Here is a 25,900-nt window from a genome sequence, read left to right on the forward strand (position 1 = left end):
ACCAGGTTCGTTCAACTCCCACCCCTGATTACTGATTGGATAGAAGAGCCTCTAATCACAAAGCAACGCGGAACAAGCTTGACGGGGGGGAAAAAAAGTTATGGAGTGAAGTATAATCGGATCATGGTCCATGCATGTTCCTGTGTGTGTTTTGTTTAGCACCAAATATTCTGTGCGTGAGGTGGAGTCGTGCAGTCGCCCAGACCTTAAAGTGAACATATAGAAAAGCGTCTTGGGGGAGAAAAGAGTGTAATTCTCCCTCGTTTGAGTGGAGAGACAGGTCTGTTTTTCCGTTTCCAAGGACTGTATTGCTGATGTCACCGCGGGGGAGGAGGGCACCAGACAAGGACAGGTGCGCGGCGTAAAGTTGACTATCCAGTCTGTTTGGATCAAGCTGGGAAACAAACAGATGATGCGGGGATCCGTGTGTTTCAATGTGTTTTGACTGCATTTTTCATCAACTTGGTCGATAATTTTTGGATTCTTGGGATACAAACCTCCCGTTTGATACGACTACCAGACTCTCGTGAAGTCCCTCCTGCATTGTTAGATTGGAGTTTAACCGCAAAAAAGGAAGGCCCTGTCGTGGAGGGGTGTGGGGTCGAGACACCCCGGCACCAGAACCGACACTTTGTCTCTTTGCGACACTGACGCAGCCCGCTGGCTTCGCATGCCAGTGTGCGAAGAGGTGATGCGCGAGTGATCTAGTGGGACGACCGACCATCTTCCATGTGGAACAGACCAGTCATCATCGAAGTGGAATATGACACTTGACTTGTGCAATCTGCAATGATTCCCCGGTGCCTCACTGCGTCTTAGCACCACCAGCCGCTCTCGCATTCAAGGACGATCGTGTTCGGACTGCAAAAAAAAAAAAAGAAAAAAAAGAGCATCCAACAATGTCCAAGACGCTCAAAAAGAAGAAGCACTGGTCGGCGAAAGTCCAGGAGTGCGCCGTGTCGTGGGGGGGAACCGGCGACTTGGTCACGGTGGTGGAGGTGCGAGGCGGCGCCGAGCAGGGGGAGTTCCCCTACCTCGGCCACATTGCAGCCGAGGCGATGGTCTGTCACGCCGGACGACTCCCCGGCAGCGGCGACGTGCTGCTGGAGGTCAACGGCACTCCGGTGAGCGGGCTTACCCACCGGGACACGTTGGCTGTCATCCGCCACTTCCGAGAGCCCATCCGCCTGAAGACAGTCAAACCAGGTGTGTTTCAACCCGACTTTTGATATGTGCCTTTGAGTTCGGAAGCTAAAGGTCACTTGTGTGTTTTTTCAGCGTCAGTTTTTGCTGCAGTACACTCCCGCCAAACACGAGTGTGCGTGTCCGCGTGCGTGTGAGCCAGGCCACATCTGGCTGCTGCTGCAACGTCGGCTTGCCGCCCTTAGTCTGAACTCATTTCGTAATCTTCTTTGCGTCCATGCACGACTATTGCGAGCCATGTGTTGGGACCGAGTTGTACCTTGACTTGCAGTTCGATTTCGTTTCGTGCAACTCAAATCACCACTGAAATGTATTTAAATTCTACGAATCTCGCCTAAATACAACACAAGCGACGGTGTTGTGAGGTTCATGACTGGTGAGGCAATGTCTAATAGAAAAATATTGATATAAGATAAGCCTTCGATTTTGACCTTCGTTTAATACGTTTCAATATTGAATTTGTTTTCAAAGCTTTTGACTATTCCCACAATTATTTCCACACTGTTCAACAATGTATAAGAACAGCACCAACGTTTAAGGTCAAATTCATTGTTGTTTTATTTTTTTGCAGATCTCTTTTTTTAATCCCTTCTGTATTTAATGTCTGATGATGCAAACAAACCAAATCAGAATCAGAAAATAATTGGACGAGTTGTGATGAATTTTCTGGAGCCAAACACAGTTACTTCAATACAAGTGAATGGAAGAGATCGGTGTGGACTCCCGGTTTAAGATGCCGGCTAAGTCTCCACATTCTCAATCAGAGACTTGCTCTTGTCTATTGGCTTCTTCTACGCATTGCGCTAATGGAGCGCGTACTGGCCGCGGTACAGTATTTTCTGGGCTCCAGCATGCACGTTCAGTCGGTACATATTCATGTAATATAGTCGGCAGACCGTTGAACGTCCGCATTCACGTATAACATTTATTGCCGAACAGCAACGTCTCTTGTGTGCGTGCTCGTGCCAACTGCTCAAATCGGCCATTAATGTGTGTGTGGAGTTGAAAATTTGATCTAAAATTTGAATTTTGAGTTGAACAACAACACAAACCACATTTGACACAAAAAGTAAAAACACGGACTGTGACGTAACGATGGCCTGACAAGACCACCACAGCAGAAAAATTCAGAGTTCATCTTTGAAGCGAAACCGGTTTTATCTCGCTCCCCTTGCCAGTTCCTAAAACAAGTTTTTTTTAAAGTGAGATAGACTTAAGAGACACCTTGTATGTTTTTAACAAAAATAGCACCATATGGTATAAAAACAAACTTCTCTGAAAAAATATAAAGAACTAAAATGGTTTCACAGATGATTGCTCTATATTTGAACAAGCCTAGTCACAACAGCAATTGTCGTGTTGAATGTGTGCCTTTAAGGGGTGTGGCCTAGTCAGAAACATTGCTTCAACTTTGCAGCTTTGCTTCACTGCACCACAGAGCAGTGAAAAGACAAGAAGTTCTGGCAGGAAGACAACGTCAGACAGACACACTGATGAATTTACTGTGCATGGCTGATGATGCCGATTGATATTGTTGGATCAACACTGTCTGAAAAATGTCGCAAGTTTGTTTGCTGCCACAATTCCCCCTAATGCAAAATGTCCATATGTGCTGTGTGTCTCTGCCAACACGCTGCAGGAATGTGTAAATGGCTGATTTGTCTGCTCAGTATTGTGCGACCAAGTAGTCGCTCCATGGCAAATCTAAATCCAAACCAACCCGTTAGGCCCACATTCCATCGTGCCTCGAGGCGTATTCACGTCCTTGCGTACCTGTTGATAGTGGTTGTTTCGAGTCTCATCTGGGAGGATGGCCAGGTTTCATCGAGGTGAAAGTGTTATTTTTACGTGCAATGTTACAAAGCCTGTCACAGTTGCCTCAAGATGTTTGACATTGACGTGAGATGTTATTTCAACACAGCCTGCAATTGAGCATGTTTTGGATTCTGATCATACGTCAGTCTTTTTGATTGTTGCGGAGTGTGTTGGAGTTGTGGAGTGACTTCATTTGAGCCGAGTTTCAACTTAAAGCACTCAAACACTCTTTACGCTGACGTCGGAAACATCTTGGCTTAAATACACCGTCATGGACTTCGCAATATTTAATGAGCGAGAACACTTGAGTCATTTCGTATTCTTACTATGTGTTCACAGTGGATGGTTAATCAGCACTATAACTCCACTTTGACTTGTTCATATGGGCTTCTCTGTTCCCCCGTGGCGCCCTACCGTGTGTTTATATCTCGGTCTCCTTTCTCATGATTAATTCAAGCCTCATCTATCATTTATGGTGGCCCGGTGCTGAGATGAGGTGGCTGATGGGAGGATCAAATGATAGCACCCTGGTGTAGAAGGAAACATTGTAAAGTTGGAAGCGAGGATAAATTACGCGACATGTTTTGCTCATGTAAGGGAAAAGTGTAATCTCGCAAAAAGTCGGCTTTGTGTTTTAGTGGTTTCTGCTGAAGTTCAAGACTTGATAGTCGAAGGAGCGAATTGGATTCTTTGTTTCGAACATGTGAGAAGGATATAAAAAGATACTCACTTTGTCTTTAGCAATAAGTGGATTATGGCTTGTCATGCATTTTCCCTTTTGCTTTGAAGTTTAGAAAAGTTCTTCTCTTCTTACTGTCACAGTTATTAATATACTGTATACTTCAGCATGAGTTTCTGAAGAAAATGAAACTAAATTTTTTGCTAATTTGTCTTAAATTGCATACCATTAATCTGGGATTGCTTTTACTATTACAATTAAGGAAACCAAGATTTTATTTATTTTTTTATTATCACACAATGACAATTTAGAGTCAATAATTAACCCTAAGAAGCATGTTTTGAGGATGTGAGAACATGCTAGCACGCGAAGACATGCTAGCTACGCTAAGAGTGCTAATGTAGACTAAAAGCCTACTCCCAGATTGTGAGACATTTCAAACACCCTATTCAAGTTAGTATATATATTTTTTTTGTTATTTTTTTTTTTTTTATGAAGTGAAAAAAAAACCCATGACATTGCTCGATTGAGTAAAAGTTGTTTTACACGGTATCCAACACAAGCTAAAAGTGGTAGCGCAAAGATCAAATGAAGCTGAGGGAATAACATAATAAATTGTGGCTTAAAACACATATTTTTTTTTCTCTTTTTTTCCCACCAGTCTTTATCTTTTGTAATGAGTGGAAGCTTGGCAACAGCATGGGCGCTTGCTCCTTTTGTCCGACTTACAGTAGAGTGGCAGACTTAAAAGCGGGAAATAGAGAAGTAACGGAAATGAAGAGCTATGATTCAATACATGGGTGCAGAGGCCTGCGGCGAGCAGGTAATCTTGACAGCTGATTGAACTGAGTTTCCTCCTGATGCGCAGTCACGGCACTCTGACGCGGGCCCATCTGTTGTGTTGGTTTCCGGCCACGGGGTCTCCAGCAGAGACAATAACCAAAACGGCATCGCTGCAATACGATTCCTGCGTAAGATATATATTGAGTGAAGTGATGCAGGGAGGCGCACAGAGCATTGCCGAGTTATGAGAAGCACGTACTAGATGACAGAGTGCATTACTAATGTCAGAACTGGGGGCGATTATGCTGCCATTAATCATGATAATAGGACTGATGCTCCGCTGTGGTTGCCTAAAAGGATTGTGCCAACATTTATTGTTACGGCATACAGTCGTCTGAAATGAATGATCCCTCGAACTATCTTTAGGTCAAAGATAATAAAAAAATGAATAAATCAGCATTTTTAAATTGGACATATGATGGTTGGAAAATGGTATTCGTTTTTGGAGGTGAGTCCGCTGCTTGCGCCACATACACAGGTCAGCTACACAAGTTGACAAGTATTTTCATTCAGAAGTGCTGCATGGAAATGGTACTCGTCTGTCTTTAAGGGGGCCTTAGGTGTGCTTCTCAGTTACTTTGTCTACCGTGAGTCGTCATGGTTACAGAAGACGTTGGCACACCTATTATATGTTCAGGACACGACATGAAGCGGTTTGCAATTGAAAATTCTTTAGTTGCATGACTACAAATGACTTTGGGATAAATCAAGGGCAAAATAACAAAACATTTGTTTGAGAAAGTAAAAACTCTAAGATAAATATTTATGAAAAGAAAGGACAAAGTCTTAACGAACAAAACAGGAGAAAGCGTTACAAAAATGGCAGTTCACCAATTGGGGGAGCTGATGTCCAACCACCGGTCAACAATTGCTGACACCAAATTGAAATCAAGCGCACAGGCCTGCAGCAGACAGCAGCAGAAAAAAAATACGACCTCAGTTGTAAAACCGGGCAGTAGATGGGACAGGTTAACAACATTTGCATGCGACAGAAACGGCCCATCACAGCAATTTGAATTCAGTCAAGCTGTGAAAAGGGGGTGGAAAGTGTGGTATAATTCGTGACCCGTTGGGTAATATTTGGATGAAACAGCGATGCTAAAACACCTGGGACCTGTGTTAAATTGCAAAAAAATAAGATCTCTCCTTTATTCACTGATGGTGAGAGGATTGTGAGTTCAATTTCCATTCAGTAATGGTGTAAATGTTAATTTTTGTCTGCCTCTGCATGTGGCCTGTGATTGATTTGCGACCACTCCTGAATGGAAGCCGCGTTTCGCTCAAAGGCGGTGTAGGCTCCAGGGGCCTCATTTATCAAAGACTGCATTGAATAAGTCCAAAATTTATTCGTTTTGAGTTTGCTAAGTACAAAATAAAATCCGTATTTATTAAACAAGCGGATACCTGCCATACGCACACCAGTAAGTAATGTGTTAATCAATCGCACCTGTTCTTAACTCAGACACGTCGTCATATTATGGTAGTAACATGAAAACCCCTTATTTATTTATTTATCTATTTAAATGTGTTATTGTTAAATTATGTTTTGTCCAAAATTCACTTTTTAAAATGCACAATTTATTGAAGAACACTTTAGTGAGTTAAACAGCTAAGGTGTTTTTTTTAAATTTTTTTTATTTTTATTTTTTTTATCTCTCCTAGTTTCGACGTGCAACTGCCGTTTTCTTCCGGAGCTTTAAAAAAGTCCTCTTGATGATCCAATCTCTTTCTTTATGTTAAATCGTTGATTTTTTTTTTTTTTTAATTTGTTCAGACAAACGGAGGTTCTTTTTTTTTTTTTTTTTAATTAATTTATTTATTTCTTAATGTTTTACCTCTACTTGTTTCGACGTGCTCCGGGCTCGTCCATCTTCTGCTTCAAAAAAAAAAAAGTGCTCTGTTTGTCTGAACAAATGAAAAAATTAACTATTTAGCATAAGACAAGATGAATTTTGTGACTCTATTTAAGGGAGTTGTTTGCTCATTTTGATTTCATTTCGAGCCACTAGAAAAACATTTCTGCCATCCTCTCAGAGGGCCGTATAAATAATGGCATTGATTATCTGATGAGTCACGGAAAAGCATGAAAAGATTGCATTGTCTTTAGAGACTAAAAAGCAAAACAATTTTTATGATCACATCGCCCATCCAATCTACAATTGTCCTGTTGGGAGGAGGAGGAGGCCACAGCCCTGCAATTTATGAATGCCAAATGTATACTCCTTCACTGGTGAGATGTCATGCTTGCTGGAAATGAGGTTCCTGAGTGCCCTCATTAGAATTCATGAGTGTACGGCCAATTTGGCTTGTTTTTGCTTCAGAGTGCTACGAGGAGGCTATTGATCATGCTTTAATCTCTTCCCTTTCTGCCATAGCGTCCAATACTTTTCCCGTGGTCAAGCGCGTGTGTATTTGATATGTTGCATTTGTGGAGCCTAAAAACGAGCTCATAGGGGACTGTAAATAAATTCATTCAGTTCTTGAGCACTTTGTGTCATTTGGTGTCAAGTAACCAATTGCAGCGTATTTATTTATTTATTTTTTTAAGTATATTTTAAGTAGACCTATTAGACCATTGTCTCCAGACTTTGGCGGCAGCCAGCTCAAGAGAACTTTGAGTAAATTGACACAAGAGGTCACGTGTTTATTAGTCACTGCTAAAGTATGCGGAAGGATGTGCTCCTCGTGCAACCGTGACGTCACCATGTTACAAACGGTGAAGGATCCTCGTACTGCTCTTGTTGACATGGTTTAAAACATGGCTCGTGTTGCCTTGCAGGGCATTTAGAGACTTAACTGTCACACTGTGTCCATGAGCATTCATCTGGGATTGAGAGCTATGTGTGGAATGCGATTATTTAGAATTGATTGAGCGCAATGAGACTGGCTGCACAATTCCACCAAGCGTATCGTCATCACCGGGTGCTGCTCTTGGCGGCTTCTCGTCGTCGTTGAAGTTTTTAGCGAGCAATTTCCTCAATGCCTTGGGAAAAACAGTTGCTTGAAATGATTCGGCATTTACAAAGTACATCGCATGCTTGTGTTGTTTGTGTTATTTTTAACAAAGCTCTGTTCTTTAGCCTAATTGAATACAGAACTGAATAGAATTCAACTCGGCTTTGACAGTGAGCTGCCATCCAGTCGCTACATAAAAAAAAAAAGGTCAATCGTAAAAGTTATACAATTTAATTCTAAACAAATATGCACTTTAAATTGCATTTAAATTGCTTTTTAACGTGATGATTACAGTGGGGAAAAATGATTCCTATGCGGTTGTAAAAGGAAACAATTTCGGAGGAATGTGGTTGAACTGGTGGCAAAGAGGCACAACCTGTTGGGTGTTTTGTGTTTTTACAGAAGGCAATTGAGAACAAACGAACGACATTTTGGAATTGAAAGTGTCTTCACATCGCGGTTGCTCTCTGTGAAAACTGCTGCTTAATAGCTAATTGATTAATAGCGTCTAATTATTGCATCCTATATTTGTTAAACAAGTTGAACAAAAGTTCAGTTGCTTTTTCAGTTTTAATGTTGCGTTGATAGACTGTCATGAAGAAAATTTCACAGCACTCAGCGCAGCATTTGAAATCTAAATTCCACAATTTAATAGTTAAGATAAATTAATTTAAACTGCACATATACCCTGCAGTGATTTTGTAAATTTCACTCATACACACTAGCATTATGTACAAATACATCAGTAGTGCAATTCTATTCTATTACAATTTTTGGGCATTTCAGATGGAGGAAAATAATATGGAGGTAATGATTCTCCATACCAAAAACGTTTGTCCAAGAAAAAAATATGACTTTTATTTTATTTTATTTTTTGGAAGAATTTAATATGCCCTGTCACAGTTTTCTAAAGCCGTGGACTTGCAGTACAGAACTTTGAAAGCCTGTGGGAAACCTAATCCCATACACTTTTTTTTGTACACCATTTGGCATATATATTTCAGTGGCGGCCATGGATTTAGTACATGGGCCTTCAGTGGGGACTTAACCGACTTAATCCACCTCCTAATACTGCCCCTATCATGTCACAATTACAGAACACAGCAATACGATGTAAAAATGTATTATAACAGCACACAACTGTGTCACATATGTCAGGAGCGGTTCAGAATCAATCATGATCTAATAACAAAAAAAATGCACTACTGGGGCAGAGTAGATTGACACGGCAGCATATAGAGCCTGTAATTTGATTCGACAAAAAAAATAAATAAAAAAATCTAACAAAAACAAATGATTGGAAATGAAGCAAATCGTCTGTAAGATATGAAATTTTCACGTAACGAATTATTAGATCGTAAATGTAGGTCATTGCTTCTGATAGTTTTAAGGCAGTAGGGAAATCCTCGAGTGGGCCACTGATATGTTTACAAGCTTCATTATTTTCTGATGAATGTCGGACATCCAACTGTGATTTACAGTTATATAGAAGCCCTGCCATTACAGAACATGCATTTTCAATTTATTTTATTCGGTATGCCATTTAGGGGTGTTGATAGTATTGAATTCCATTGCCTAGAATGTTTCCATTGCTTCAAGGTACAGTGACTGAACAACATAAGATGAATCATCCCACATGATCGAACACATTCCTCAAGATCAACAACTAAACATTAATTTATTATACCAAGGTCATGCATGAGTACCAAAAAAAAAAATCACATTTGTTGATTTGAGTGCTCTGTCACAATAGAATCCAAAAGTTCCCTCCAGCTGGTCTGGCTCGAAACGGCTCATGTGGGTTTCATGCCGTCAGACTTCCTCTTGACTGCCACGGGGGCTTAGCAGAGCTGGGCTGGGACGGACGGGGTCGTCTGCATGCCCGGGCAGCCTCAAAGCCGGTGTCAGGGGGCTCTTTAGAAGCTGGCTGAATCATGCGGCTCTCACTAATTCAACAGTTTTATTTACAAGCGCCAAAGTGAACACACACACATCCACGTCTGTTGACCTCTCTGGCCTGTCACATCAGTCAAGCACGAGATGGCTTACATGTCAGCGCCAGAATCAAAAGATCCTCTTGCAGTGACGCTGCCATGTTGTCAGTTCCCTGGCGGCAAGTACCGCATTTTCCCGACGATAAGGCGCATCGTATTAAAAAAACGCTGTCTCATTTACGCCAGCTGTTATTTCTGTATTTAACACATACATAAGACTCACCATATTATTGGGCGCAGGCGTGGTAACTCATACGCCAGCTTAAAACATACAGTGGCATGCATGTATGCTAAAACGTATCCTAGCATTCATGCTAGCATATGTTTGTAAAAAGGCAACGGGAGAAAAACTGAGTTTGGTTGCGCTTTTTTGAAGTGTTTAACACAACAGGTTCCCTCTCGTCAGTGTCAGTCAGTTTCGTTGCCGTGCGGCTCCACAAAAATGATGCAGGCTTTTATGAAAGTGCAAGCAGGCACATTTGCGGCTAACGTGGCTAACGCTGTGCCCAAACATCCACAATCCATTCCTAAATTGTGTTCCAAACGTGATAATTGTTCATTTTTCGACTTCTGAGTCTCCCCACACCCCTCAGGGTACATAAATCTCATCTTCAACACAAATGAAACCTGTTGTGTCTATGTCGTGTATGTGTTCGCCATCTTGCGTGCTATACTCGGTCAGGTTCCTGATAATGGAAAGAAAAGCTGTCAATCATTAAGTGTCTCTGCCTCCAGAATTCCTGTAGAAACAAGATTGTAAATGAGACTGCCTCTCAACATAATCAACATACAAGCACACAAACACGGAGAATTCTCGCCACTTAAATGCGACTGCAGCTTTCGAGTGATGCATTCGATGACTTATTAACCTCAGCTGTGAGTCACATACGGATGAATGTTTGTCCTTTGTACTGACTTGCTGGCATTCTGCCTCTGTGGCACTTCCAGTTTGCAGCTTGTAATGTTGCTTCATCTTGTCACTGAAGCCAGAACCACTCAAACACAAGAGCAAAAATCAATGACTGGTTATTTTCATCCCTTTAAACACGAGCGTGTCGGTGCCTTATTGATCTGTAATTATGATGCAACATCACGGCTGAGAAAAGAAACTTTCTTAAAGGCCCCTGTTGTTTTGTTTATCTGAGTGTGTTTCAGACTGAACTATGATATGTCCAAAAAATCAAGGCTTAAGAAAGAGCTACACTGGATAGATGTTGATGCGGTCCAAATATGTTGCCAGAGGGTTTGACGATATTTGCATCCTTGATGTGAGAGGATTTCAGAGTTTAAAATTTGCAACCCAACAGAGTAATGACCTTAACACGTTTTCATGGTCATGGTCTTTCACTTGTGTCGCCTTCTGATGATCTAGCTTGTTTCATCTTTGGCAATTCATGAATACACAAGCCTTTGGGGTTTATTAAATTTATTTATTTCGATATTACTGCACGGCCGTTCGCCGGAAAATTAGAAGTTTGAACTGTCGTCTGGGCGTTGCCGTCCACTAAATGTATGTTGCACAGAAACGACTTTTTTAAGCAGCAGATAATTTAAAAAAAGAGCCACTAGATGACATCGCTCAGAGGAGACGATTCTCGCATGTCGAATGGCTCACCTGCTCTCAGGTGAAAAAAAAAAAGGACTTTTCTTTTTTATTTCATATATGAAATAAAAATATATACTGTATGAAAAAAATAGTTCGCTGTACAATTGGGTTTAATACAAAAATTCATTCCACAAATCCACTTTAGAAGCTGCCAACTTAATTGGCAAACAAGGCATCCTAACTTTTTTTTTTTTTTTTAATTTTTTAATTAGGGTGCATGCATTCCTGCATCTAAGTTTAGAAGCGGTATTATGCACTGCACTTCTTGTAATTCAAAGTCTGTCAACTGTCACACTGTACCCTTTATCGTCAAAATGTTTTAAAAATATTTTTGTTAATTTTTTCTTTTACCATAGAATACTTAACAAGATATTTTTTTTTAATCTTACCCTCTAGTAAAACACACATTTCTTTAAAAATGAAAACTAGTACTAAAACTAACAAACTTAATTAAGTTTCTGTGTTTTTGAAAAAAACTAAAACTTATAAAACCTAACAAGGCCACTCTGAAAACAAATTAAAACTAACAAAAAAAAATAAATAAAATAAAATAAAAGAAATAAAAATGATCTACTACATACGAACTGCAATTAAAATTGCAATTCTATAATGACCCTGTGCAGGTGCACGAGTATGTGCCACAAGTTGCGTCTGCTTGCGAAACTACTCGTTTCTACGTTCAATCACTGGCATAAAACCTCAATGATTCACGACCTTTTGTATTTTAACAGCTGCTACGAGTTTCGAGGAATATCCTAACCCTGCCCCGAATATCAGAATTCTCCCAGAAATGCCACAAATTCGGCAGCGATCGGATGTCCACCGCTAATCAATCTTTTCATTCATCTCCTTTTCGGAGAAGTCTTTCTTCAATTAGCTGGCAAGTTTAAGCTAAAAATCTTGAAGTAATAAGCTCACATGGGTAGGTTGTAGGTATTACTGGAAAACACCGCTGCATATTCTTTCGATTTTACAGGTCCACGGTGCTCCGTTAGTTTTCCGCCATCTGTTTGTTTAACCCACTTTATTGTCCATTTTATCGCGGTGCTGCAGCGAGCACCGTTGCTACAGCATGAAAATTTATGAGCAGCTTTGTCTCAAGCAAATAGCAGCGGGAGCCTAACATCAAGAGTCGTGACACGACCGAGAAGTCAGCGCCGCAGTCTCCTCGGCTCGACTCTTGCGCGAAGCTTGCTTCGTGTCAACAGAGACAAGGTTTTCGCCTTCATTTTGTCGCTTTATCAACGTTTGATCCACTTTTGCATAGATAGTAGTTACAGACGAATTTTGACTTTGAAAATCCCCTCGAGGTCTGGTGAGACTTATCCAACGATCCAGCTCGGTTGCAAATGTCATCATGGGCCGCTTGGTAATATAAGGTGACAAGGTGTCAAAGAAGCGTCGCTTTTCCTTCTGTCATAACTCCCTCCATCCTTTTTGTTTTGGCTCCATATATTCCTCTCCCTTAATGCATCTCTGGATATGATTATGAGTAAAGTGGAGCAGGCTTCATTCTCGTGTTGCGTGACTTGCTCATCGCCTCAAAAGCGACAGGCTCGTTTCTGGTGTGTACATAAACACCATCGGACGCGTTTTATGAAGAAGAATTCATGTGAGCGATTGTGTCGAGGGACCAGGATCTCCTCCTTCGCTCTTCTGCCTTTCCTCGCTACGCTCGTAAAACCCGCCACACTTGTTTGTCGGTTTCGGCGGGAGTTTCTAGGTCGGATTGTATTTCCAGCTTGAGAGACGATGTTTGTTGTACTTCCAGCTGATTTAAAGATCTGCGTCTTTTTGACCCCCGCCCCCTCCTACTGCACCATAATGGATGAAAATACGGCGCTGTGGTGCCCAGCTACTAGTTGCTATCGATTTACATTTGTTCAAGGGCTATTTCCTTTCTGCCATTTAAACTTTCAAGAGCATGGCTTGCGCAGGGTTTAAAATAACACATAAGCCAAGAGCACTTTCATCCGCAGGTGTGCTGTGCATTGAGCGGGGCACGCTCGGAACAAAAACATGAGACTCTCTCAGGGTGTGCGTAAGTGGGTGCACACTTGCGTCGAAGACTCGAGGAGGAAGCCGCTGCAGTGAGACCAATTAGCTGATTCCTTGATCCCGCACCCGACAGCAAGAGAGCCCCAGCGATGCAGCACTGCGGCATCCTGCACTTGAGCTAGCTGCAGCAGGAGATACAATCTGACTCTGTCAAATGCTCACTTGTGACTCGTTTGGGAGGATTTGACCGGTTTGTCATTCTATGGCGGTGATCACATTCACACCCTGTTCATTTCCTCATTTGCTCCATTCCAGCAGTGACCACGAGCCGAGCTGTGATATTCTGTTCCCTGCACTATATAGCTACACTGCCGTCCACATGAATCACTCCCAAGTTGTGCCATCAATGCGTCATCATAAATCTGACTATTAATATAATTGAAGAACATCTTTATAGGCTGCGTTCATCCATGATGAATGGTTTTCATTACTTAATTGTCTGAATAATTTTGAATGTCTGAATACGAGTCATTGTTGTCGTTGCACTGCAGCGTGGAAGCTTCCTTCGAGCTGCACTAGGTTACCTTGTCCTTCTTCTTGCAGTATTGTCATCAACCACCGCCAGACCACGTGCCCCATTTGGACCTCGGGAAAGTGGGCTGGATATTAGAATGTTACCCTCGTGAGACTACAAATTAGAGTCTCATGTCGACCCTCGCTGATTTTTTTTTTTTTGTCTTTCTCAACTCCTTGAGCCAGTCACTTGTTTCCATTCTGTGCTGAGCTTCGGACATCGTTTATTCAAGTAATATGCCTTGCCCGTGTCTGGTTCTCTATACGTTGTTGCATTTTTTTTTTTTGATCCAGTTGACATTTATGTTGAATTTAGTATGATGAATGATTCCATATCTCTCTCTGTGGTTCCGAAACTATTGCCATTGTCATGTTTTTGCTGACCGGACAAATTTGTTGAATATTTTAGGACAGGTTATAGAATTGATTAACACACATTGTGTAACTATTAATTTTCTTTTACAGGTAATGCAGCATACTGTTCTGATCATTCATTAAAATATTACATTATTGGAATTACAACCATTTTATACACCACCTGATTTTTTTAGTGGATCAGTCATATTTGGACAATTAACTCATAAGAGATGAACTGGCCAGCTGTGGCACAATCGCTTGTTCCTTCATGACAAATGACGACGATAAGTCTGGAGATGTTTTGGGTATTTGGTTTGCATTTGGCAGATGGAGGTACTCTGCATAAATGTTTATGTTGTAATTCCTTATTGGTAAATTCAATCGCAGTAGAGTATTAAAACAAAATGGCGGAAGCAGCGGAGTCACGTGTCACGTGTTAAAGTCCACACAGCTACTCAGTCGGCTATTCTTGTTTTTTCCTCCTAATTCCCCATTTTATTTTATTTTATGCAGTAAGGAGCATAACTGGCTCCATATTTCAAATGAATTACTCATATTTAATTTCGACTAAACCTCAAAAAACGCCAGATGATTATAGAATTCTTCTGATACTCATGTTGGCAGCCAACAGCTTGCATTTCTCAAATTCTCACTTGCGTTTATCAAGTTGGATACCTTTTGAGATTAGTCTTCATCACCAGCAAGTGATTTGAGAGCACAAAAAGTTTGCATATGCACAAGCACTGTACAAACGTTGCAAACAACCTGCGCGGTGTCCTGGCTTGTCCACCAATTATTGGTTAGTGGGGGACTGTACATAATACTTTTCATATTGTTTTTAACAACAACAAATAGTTATATTATTAGAAGTGATACAGTTCCACATGCTGTGCACAAGTGTATGTCTCTAACCAGCCAAAGATGCTCTCGCTGGCCTGTGAGCATGATCTCTCCCCCTGAGGAGAGCTTACACTGCTTATAATGCTCTGGAGTCTTATCATTCATTCGGAGTCATTACTCAAGTGCAAGAAATATCTCCCAGGAGATAAAGAGGGAATTGAGGGGTGTGCTAATGGAGCCATTGTTCTCGTGCTGAGGGGGGAGGGGGTGTTGCGCTTGAGGGGGCTGCGTATTAATGTATATGCGTGTGTATGTGCGTGTTGTCAGGGAGCAGCTCGTGGGTTGGGTCAGGTGCTGCCGTGCCTGGCTGAGCCTCGTCTTGGGGGTCAGAGGAACAACAGGAGAGTGTTTTTGCAAAACTCTACTGGAACCCAGCTGAGGCATAATGAACACACACACACGCGCACTTGGTCACACTTTTTTTGTAGTTCACTGAGCACAGTGCCAAGTCATTGTTAAGTGAACGATGGATTAGTGTGTGTGAGGAAAGGGTGCAGACACGCACTGGCGTGTGTGTGTGCGTGTGTGTGTGTGTTGGGATTTCCCGCTCCTCCAAGCAGCCTTGTGTCTGTCCGTTTCAAAATGGCCCCCCCTTGTGAAGCGAAGCGTTCATAGTGCGTGTATGCTCTCTGCTCCCTGTCTGTTTCGGTCTCTTATCTCACCGCTTCATTTGCCCGCTTGCTGCCTTTCAGCCAATAAAGCCCCAAAGAGAGATGGAGGGCACTTTTACTTTATCACACCATAACAGGTGTGTGCAGGTGTGTGTGTGTGTGTGTGTGTGCTTGATCAGATATGCTGCTTTGCTCCTTTGTCCAATCATCCATCCAAGTATGGATGTTTAAAAGGGACAGCTGCAAGGCGGAATAAAAAGCTCAAGATTCCAAGTGTTATTCACTCCCAATTTTTTTTCCCTGTCTTGCTGGCCTCTGTCAGTCCAATTTTCAAGGTCTTTTTTTCCATGCATGCCTCAGAGCTGCGTCACTCGCTTTTGCCTGCCTGCTGACTCTCTGGAGGGTAAAAGTGCAAAGTTGTTAGTTTTGAAATTACAGTCTTGGTGTTTAATTATGATCCCAGCTGCCGTGTCTGTTGAGGTCTCTTGTCCGTACTTAACAATCACTCATTTCCTGTTCTTATTCTGACTTTTACACATTATTTCTTTGGGGCAAATTTCACATTTCTTTCTGCAATCAATCATCTGTGTCATTGCCAGATCACTGTTGGTTTTGAATGACGTACAGGCTTTAATAATGGGCATTAGCGGACTAAACTAAATGTTACATGTATCATCAAGAACAAGTACCATCCTTATTTAAAAAAAAAATTAAAAAAAATATATATATTTATTTATTTATTTATTTATTTATTTATTTTAAGCCCAAAACAGGCCCTCAGGATGTCACCTGTTTTTATTTATCTCAAAACTGTCATCTAGTTTTTTTCTCCCCCCTCACCATCTGCTTCTCTCCTTTTTGTCTGTCAGCACCTCCTATCCTCCTTTAAAGCTCACTGAAGATGTACACCGACACTGAAGGCCCCGAGAATTACATAGTGCATTCTCTCCTTATGACTGTTGCAGACTTGTCAGTGTTTTTGAGGTGCCAGATGTGCACTCTCTCTGAGTAAATTGTGGAACAAAAGTTTTACTGTAAGCTGTAATTCAAATTTAGTGAGAGTGGAAATCAACTCGGAGGATTGTCATGAATTCACCTGGGTTCATGAGTCTCCTGCGGTTGAAAGTAGAGAGAGACTTAAATGTTTTTTCAGGGCCAATCGTGATTATTAACTGCCAGCCGGGCCAAGAAACGATATTTGAAGCCAATTACACTAAAAAGGAAAATAATGATGTCAGAATTTTGACTTGTAGAAACTTAAACACGTAACTATTTATATGCCTTTAAACACGTTTGCTCAATGGCTTTTCCTATTAGAACATTGTTCTTTCACAGTAGGCATCTTTGTCTTTAAATTCAAGCAGAGAGCTTCTGGGCTTAGCGCTAACAGCATGTCTTTGAAAGTTAAATGCATACTTAAGAAATAAATAGCTCCATTAACGTTTTTTTAGAATGAGTCCCTTTTCCAAAATGGCAATACACTGAAATGTTAATCTTTCACTTTGTTTTAAATACAAAAAAAAAACCAAGTGTGCATGATGTTTCCAGCATTTTGACTCTGATGCGCCACGAAAATAACAGTTTTAAAAGTATCTCTTATCAGCGGTCAGAATTAAAAAGGGAAAAAAAAAAGCTTCAAAATACCAAATATCGGTAGCAATAATCGGCCTAACCAATAATTGGCGCGCCCAAAAATAGGTCTATTCTATCCCTAGTTGAAAGTACAACCTCACCAAAGAAATCTTGCAGCATTCATATAAACCAGATCTTTTATGTGAATGACAACAGAACTCAATGTTTAAAACCTTCAATGAATTGAGTCTTCAAAACAAAACAAAAACATATTTCTTGTGGTCCAGCTGCTGCATAATCGTTTTATGTAACCGTGCAGCAATTTTCATGGTTGGAGCGTTTACTCAGGCTGCTTCCTCTGTCAAACCTCTGCACGGATTGGATGTCAACCTTGCAGCTCCTTGCTCACATTATGTAGAGCACAGAGTGTAACAATGAGTGGGATGGGCAAGGAGAATTCCTGTGATAGCATGCCATGATTGTCAGAGCTGTGTGATCCAAGTTGACAGAAAAAGAAAGACCTGCTTATCTTAGCGAGGTGTTTGATCAAGGAATCAGTATGTGCTTGCTCAGTTACCATCGAACACTTAAGAGTATACTCTAAGGCACCTTTTCACAAACATTTCTAGCCACGGACCCCCTTTATCATCTCCACAGAGGAGGCGCACCACCATTTGGGAATCTCTTCTCATGTGTAAAGTGAACGTAGAAAACTTGCAGAGCGGTAAGCGGTTCTCCTGGTAATGGAAAGAACAAAAAGCTCTGCCAAGTGATTCATTTGAGTTATGAATTGTAAAAAGATTGTTGTCATTTTGTGGTTATCAATGAAAACAGTTGTTAAATTTGCTAGTCGCTCAGGATTTGAAAGAGTCTATTTTGATTACATTTTTTTTGTGTTGTGCTCATTTTGAATGTAACAAAGCCACTATTGATTTTCCGCGCTTTTCAAGTGTATTTTAATGAGCACAATCTCATTTGCAAACCACTCTTTGATGGCACTAAAAATGCAAATACAGTGCTGGCTAGTGAAAGAGCCACATGCATTTTATTGATTATTTGAGCTACTTTTAAAATAGGCTGAAAAAGGAAATAAATATTTTCCAAGTACCTTATCTATAAAATGCACTACTTTGTGTGCAAGACCTTCCTCTGTATTGTTTTGTATAATAGCAAATAAAAGCCTTTTAATTATTTAATTATTTAATTATTTAATTATTTAATTATTTAATCATTTAATTATTAATAATAATAATATTGTTATTATTATTATATTTATTTTAATTATTATTATTTTTACACCTTTTTACACACTTATCTTCACCTTCAACAATTCTGCAGCACTCCACTCGTGTTTTGTCACACATCCCCTGACCGCCCCCACACCTTTATTTCATCACCTCCCATTCCACTTGGGTAGCCGCAGTGCCTTCTTGGTTTAAAATTATGTTTTGTCACAACTGTAATGAGACACATGCTGTGGTATGTAGGTGGTCTGCAATGAGCTACTTAAATAGCGAGGTAACACGCTTGTGAATTCAACAAAAAAACAAACACGACGAGTACCAGTGATATGTGTTCTATAAACAAGCATTGTAAATGCTGGAAAATGCATTTTTCCCCCTCAATTTATACAAGACTATTATATTCCATTGGAACAGCCCCTGTTCTCTTCACCGAATCAACAGATGCCAGTGTCTCTAGTTGAAGCTTAAACGTGCAGACGGTACGGCTCTGCGATCAGTATTCAAATAAAAGTATGCTAAATTTGGCAACTTGTACGTATCTAACAGAATCCTGGCTTGGTATATGATTGCAAAAAAATATTTCCTCTGAGCTCCTAATGTACATGATGGAATTTTAAAAATAACTGACTCTGGGTTGAAAAAAAATATATATGAAGCTGACGTCCTTCATTAGTTGAGTGAAAGATAAGCTATCTCTGCCAAAAGCATCATATGAAGGTCAACTCTCCTGACTGACTTCAAGGTAGCAAGACATCAACACTCTACTTATTAATATAAAATTACAGCTATTTTGGTCGAGTGTATGTGACACATTGATGGAGTTGTCATTGAGTGAATCACTTGTTTATTGTCGCTAAGGACCTCCAATCCAAAACTCTCAGCAATAGAGAACTCAACTGTATTTAAAAGGCACTTGAAGACAACCACCTCTGTATACAAAGTGCTTTACATGGAGTAAAAATAAGTCACACAACAACAAACGATAAAACAAATTAATAATGAAGGCAGTTAAAAGCACAAAAACGGTCAAACCAAAATCTAGCCCGATGCTGAGTCAAAAGCCAAAGAATAAAAATGAGTTTTAATACGAGGCTTAAAGATGGGAAGCGAGGGGGGGGCTTGCCTGACGTTTGGCCCAGGTCATTCTGAAGAGCGGGACCGGCAAAATGGAAACGCTCGATCTTGTCTGTCAGTCTTAGGGCTGTCAAAATTAAAGTGTTAACTCGAGATTCATTTTAAAACATTTTAACGCAATTAATTATTTTCACTTACTTAACTCGGAGTTATTTTTACTTCAAAAATAATTTGCACACCTTACAAAGCCAAATACTGTACCACATTAGCTGTACTTCTTTAGCAAATCATCTAGGAACAAAACGCCATGCTCAAGTTCCCACTGGGCCTTGCAAACCAACACTGCTGGAGTGTGGCGCTTGCGGGCAGTTACGAGAATTGTTTCTAAGGAAAATGCCTGTAAAGATGACTCAGTTTCAGTTGTATTCGTGGATCAAACAAAGCTATTAAAACAGTCTTTGATTTAAAATACACTTAATATTTGGTGGTTTTCCATTAATTACAAGATATTATTCAAGTTAATATATGCTACAAGCTTCACAAAAATAGTAGTTGAAAAAATGTGATTAATTGCAATTAATCACGGAATTTTTTGTGCTTAATTAACAAATGTTTTCGCTTGACAGCACGTATTTATTTTATTTATTTTATTTATTTTTTGTATTTATTTATTTTCCAAGTGTTGTCCAGCCATTCCTAATTATATCTATAGACATCTGTCCAAGTTCTAATAATATACTGAGAAGGAGGACTACAATTAACTCTTTGTCTACAACTGTTACATCTGTAGCGTTAGCGTGTGTGGGAGCCAGAAGGGTAGGAGTCACGTTGATGATGCAGAGGTGAGAAAAGCACGGTAAACAATGTCCGAGTCGATGTTGCAGAAACACGAAGGTGAGAGAATGAGGTGGATGGCAGATAATTGAGTGACGGAAAAGGGAGGCAGGAAGAAGTCAGGGATTGAAAAGTCAAAACGAAGCAATTACCCATCATTCCATGCTACTGCCCTTTCTTATCTCCGCGCCCGTGATGAGAGAAGGCTGACAGCAGAGAGCATCTTCTCTGACCTCATCAACAGGACGGTTTCAGCAGATGACCTACAAGATGACCATTCGGGGTGGGGGAGGGGTTAGATGTCTCATCAGGGGGCCATCACAGGAGACCACATCGATGATGTACTGAGCAATTAGATGTATTCGATCAGATTTGGAAAGATTTGTGCATTTTAGCATGCTTTATTGTCTAATATATGATCATCTTAACTCATTCACTACCAGCCGAGTAAAAAAAAAATAATGGATCTTTGACGTCTTTAGCCGTCAATGGCAGTAAATGAGTTAACATGCTAAATATGTGTTCAAGTGTGCAGAACGATAATTATATTGCAACTACAATGCATAATTTTAAATAAGTCGACAGATGCTTGCGGTTCGTTAACCATAATTCAGCAGATTTTTTTTCCATGATTTTTTTTCTCCCAGTTTAACCCCATTGTTCGCGGAAAAATATTTTGAATGTATATCGTTTTTACAAGATTTTTATATATTTTTTTGCAGGCATTTTTTTGGAAGCGGCGTCAATTAAACTCAGTTTTTTGCGGTCAACTGTACAACAAATGTGTAAATTTATTTAAATATGATATTGATATTAAATATGGTGTTAACTCATTCACGAACAGCTGAGTAAAAAAAAAAAAAAAAAGACGTATTTAGCCGTCAATGGTTTAAGGATGATTTGTATCAAGTCATTCACATACATTGTGTTAATCCAACTAAAAAGATTTAAGTTTGAATGTAAGTGTGAATGGTTGCTTGTACCCCGCATCCTTGTTGCTCGGTTAAAAGAGTGCATCTATCATCAGCCTGTGGTTATCTCTGAAAATGATCGTTTCAAAGTATGCACCTGTACAGTATTTTCCTGGAATTTATTGCTTATAAATTGGCACAAAGTGGGAACAGCGGATGTTTTGTAGATTCTCTGCAGCATGCATCGACTCTCTCTGACAATTTGTGTATCATGCTGGACCTTCCAGCATGGAGATGATGCAGAGCCACAGATGGGAAATGATATTGACCAGATTGCGTCTATGCAGCCTCCGAACATCTTAAAACCCGCGTCCTGCAGGGATTACTGACATTTTGTCGGAAATTGGCCTAATCCACAGAAAATTCATTAGGATATATTCCTGTTAATTAATCTCTTGTGCCACATTGTCCTTTTTGACCACCAGCAGACACATTTGACAGAGCTTTTGTTCTCACGCCTCACTGAGCCTGGTCGTGGCAACTTCAATCTAAAAGACGTCATCGGGCGGCCACAGGACAAGAGACGCATTGGACATGAAATATTACTTTTGAGAAAATAATGAAAACATGGTCATTCACAAGATTAATTCAAGCATATGAAATAATTACCTCTCCTGTCAACTCTCCACTCATCGCAGTTTGATGATTCTCTGTAGACTTTCAGTGATTAGTGCTCGTGATGGCAGAGGTGGCAAATGTCAAATGAGTGTCTATCAGAATCAGCATCCTTTTCAGCAGATAATGTTCAGCGTCTTATTTTTCGCAATGAAAGCAGACACTCGGTGTGTTTTTGCACGTTATCGATGCAGATGGTGAACAAGGCAAATGTTCTTTAGCAGCCCTCTTCTGGAAAGCTTAATGTGAAATCTGGCATAAAATAGTCAATAAAGTCGTCGCGCATTTCAACTCTTGTAAAAGTGCCGCTTGAAATTTCTGAAGGCAAATCTTATACTCTTCAAGTGGTTGCCAAGTGCCTTGTGTAAAGCACTATCGCCTGCCGCTTTTGTAGTTTACATATTTTGCGTCCTACTGGTGGTGAAAAGTATCTCATGATTTATCAACCGTAATCGAATCCTGTAAATATTATTAAATAGTTGCTGAGCAAACTTTTATGAGTGATGGTGTGCTTCCAAACACAGTCAATGTTTTTCTTCAGCCATGTGGAAATGGTTTCAATGACTAACTCTGCCACGCCAGCTTTTGTTTATCGCATTGCATCTTGCGCCTTCCGTCACTTCTCCCCATTCTACCCCGCCAAATATATATATTTTTTTGCTACAGGCCTCCTTGTATCTCCCTTGCAATTTAGCTGCTGTTTATCACCCAAACCGGACCCCCCCTCACTCAGGAGCAGAATGGCTTCCGACGCCAATCTTTGACTACCATTTCTGCTAAATGACACATACAGTAAAAATCAAAGCAGCAAAGATATGAGAACGAAATGTGTCTCGGAAAAACAAACGAGGACGAAAGAAGTTGTAAGCAAGAGAATATATCATCCGTCCTCCAGTGAGCGGGGCAGAGCTGTTGCCATTACATAAATAACCTGGCTCCTAGGGAAGGAACGAGGTTTGCTGCCGTCCCCGCACGCTGACACACAAGCACCGAGTATTTTTGATTGCTGCCATCTGAGTCAGCAATGCCACATACTGCAGAGAAATCCTGGTGTGATGTCGTTGTGCTACTTGATTTTGCTCTCAAACAGGGAGAAGTGAGGAGCAAAGACATCTCATTGGTGGTGATTGATTCACAGGAAGAGGCAACGTCTCTTGATTTGTTTATTTGCCATTTGAGTAGTTGGGGAATCTCTCCATGTATTGCATTGCACTTTCCCGTCTCTGCATTTCAAGCGGTTCTCTGCACCCACCACAAGTCCTGCCCTTTGTATTGACTTAAAAATTCTCCCCACATCTACCCCAGCTGGAGCATTAATTGCCATATTGCTATGTCTTATCTCATTCCGGCACAAGGCCTCATCGGACACTTGTGGCATTTTCAGCGAAGGTCATTCCTCAAAGAGCCAAAACAAAAGCGAGTGACCCTCTGTGTCATGCACCGCTCCGTCTTTGTGCGCCAATTAAGTGAGCTGAATGCTCAGGTTGGGTCGCAGTCCTTCACTCGATGAACGCTGACTCTCCCGCGGACTTCAGTTCGGCTGTCAATATGATTCAGAGCGAGTGAATGAGAGAAATGTTGATCTCTCTGCCTCATGAGCACATCCTGCGCTTTGTGCGCTTGCTTTAAGTGCACGCGCAGAGGGAGGCTGACGAGCGAGGACATCTGTATTTATTTTCAAATCTGAGGTAGGGAGGAGATGATGTATGCAATGGCGGAATGTTCTTTGGCTGTAAATTTGAGGTTGCTACGCAGCTTATCCGGTGACCTTGCTTGTGTAACGATGAGTAACCATGTAAAGCAGCACGTGCAGCAATACTCAGCTTTCTTGGCGTCTTGTTTGCAACCGGCTTTCACTGGTGCTGCCTCCTCGTCTTCAAATTCATCCTTTTGCTTGTTTGGTAAATTGTACAAAGCAATACGCAGGATGTCTTGATGATGATTTTCATCAAATGACGTCTTTTTTGTTTTTTATTTTGTCTATTTCCGAACACCACACCACAGTCTCTTGTGGCCTATTTAGCCAGAGTGGCTTTAACCAAAGCACAGACTCAAAATTAGACCGCTTGTTGTTAAGATCCTGTCGACCGTGCCGTGTATTTCCTCTTTTCAGTACGGCGCAAAGAAAATGAAGACGGCGCCTGATTGTTTTCAGGCACTTTTTGGGGATCATTTTTTTCCCCGCTTTGTGTTTGTTAGTGTTTCTTTGCTGTAGGTTTAATATATCCATTTTCCGTGCAGTTGAACCTTTTCATTGGAGACTATCCCTGAACCGGCGGTCACCAGAGATAGACAAACATTCACATTGGCGCTAAGTTGCAACTCCATCCAATCTGCCTGCATGAAAGTAAGGCGAGTGTAACGCGACACCATCAGTGACACATACACGTGGTTAATGATCCAAAATGTCGAATTTTGTTGCATAAACAGGCAACTGTGGACAACTAAAGTCAACTAGATGAAAGAAAAAATTGGCACAAGACTGTTTTGGATTTTTATTCTGAAGTGGTGAGAATGACATTTTCCATTGTTGGCTTGAAACCATTTGAAAATAATTGCAAAGAACAAAATTGTACACTCTTTGGTATTTAAGCTCTGGTTTTGCTTGGCTGTGTGTGAAAATTATTATTTAATAACCTCGACAATGTTTTTTTTTTTTATTCTACGTATTACAGTATGTACAGTAATGCCCGCTGATCATAAAAACATCAGCTGACTCCACTGAGTCTCTTTGTAGCATCAGCAGTATGCATAATGAAGAGATGTTTACTAAATACCACTCATGGGGTCATTAATTTATTTTCCTTTTTATTTCCTGCCCTGGCATTGACTGTTTAGATGCAGACTTGGCACCTCTTGGAAATGTCCTTGTTATTCGAAGGCGACTGCTCAGCAGCATTCATAAATGTTCACGCGATGCCAAATGAGGCTGCCCAAGGGACGTTGTGGCACAGACTTTCTGCCGCGTACATGACAAGAGGCCACAACAGCAACGAGTGGAAGCGGCCAGAATGCGGTGGCTGTATTTCGCAGCATTTACATTTGTAAAAAAGGCAACGAAAAAAAAAAAGAAAGGCTCGCAGTTCCCATGTGAAGTGATGTCATCCAAGTGATTTGAGGTTGTGTTGAGTTTTCCAACTATACGCCAAAGCAGCTATGAAATGAATCGGACTCACCACATTTGGGTTGAGAAATGCCAACCATGCGGCTCACGGTTCAATGTTGGGATTGCAGTGATTTAGGATGTCTTCACAAAAAACAGTTACTGGAAATCATTCATTTGTTTTTATTCTCGGATGTTTTCAGTCGTTTCTGCCTGAAGGATGCGTCGTTATTTCTGAGCGTGATCTGCAGCCTCTCTGACAAGCTGGCCTTATTTGCGTATTCCCTGAACAGCGACGCTCACTTATGTTTGCTTAACGTTGCGCACAGAGTAAATCTAACCGTCATTCCGACAGTTATTCGGCCATCGTCAGATCTTGTCAGAGTTGTCGTTGCATGGACAATTTTTATAAACCATGGGTGCCCGAGTCCGGTCCTCAAGAGCTCCTGTCCAGCTGGTTTTACACGATTCCGACTCCAACACTCCAAACGATCGGAACTTCTGCAAAGTTAGCTGATGAGATGTTCATTTGAACCAGATGCATTGGAGGAGGGAGACATCTAAAATTGGCTGGATAGGGGCTCTCGAGGACCGGACTTTGGCACCCCCGTTGTAAGCACTCCCAAATTAGAATTATTAACCCAACCCAACTTCTTACTCAGACATTTCTTTGCTCTCTACTAAATTTTAATTCCCATTGCCAGTAACCTCGACATCTAAACCATTCGTGGGACCTCCACAGCGGGGAGACTGCGTCGGCCGTATTAAATATTCCAGCGTCATTGAAATCGCAACTGTAGTGTGAGGTTTGATGTTCTGAGGGAAGGAAGTGCCTTTGCTGAATTAGTGGTTGAGAAATGCGAGTCTGACGAGAAGTGAGCCCTCTTAAATGCCACTCAGATGTTGACGAGTTCTCTCTTTGCCACCATTTGTAAACATGAGTGTTTTGATTG

General features: G+C 41.0%; 1 protein-coding gene across 4 annotated transcripts in view; it reads left to right on the forward strand.

Annotated features, from left to right (window-relative positions):
- Positions 1-81: 81 nt before the first annotated feature.
- Positions 82-25,900, forward strand: part of magi3a (membrane associated guanylate kinase, WW and PDZ domain containing 3a) — a 75,656-nt gene continuing 49,837 nt past the window's right edge. For all 4 annotated transcript variants that reach the window (XM_088289903.1, XM_088289904.1, XM_088289905.1 and 1 more), the window contains exon 1: positions 82-1,206. In XM_088289903.1, coding sequence (XP_088146029.1) covers positions 900-1,206 — 307 coding nt within the window. In that variant the 5' untranslated portion in view covers positions 82-899. The remainder of the gene's footprint in view (positions 1,207-25,900) is intronic.

The sequence above is a fragment of the Idiotropiscis lumnitzeri genome, chromosome 3 (genome assembly GCF_059441095.1).
Source record: "Idiotropiscis lumnitzeri isolate Australia: NSW breed Sydney's pygmy pipehorse chromosome 3, RoL_Ilum_1.0, whole genome shotgun sequence".
NCBI classification, from domain to species: domain Eukaryota; kingdom Metazoa; phylum Chordata; class Actinopteri; order Syngnathiformes; family Syngnathidae; genus Idiotropiscis; species Idiotropiscis lumnitzeri.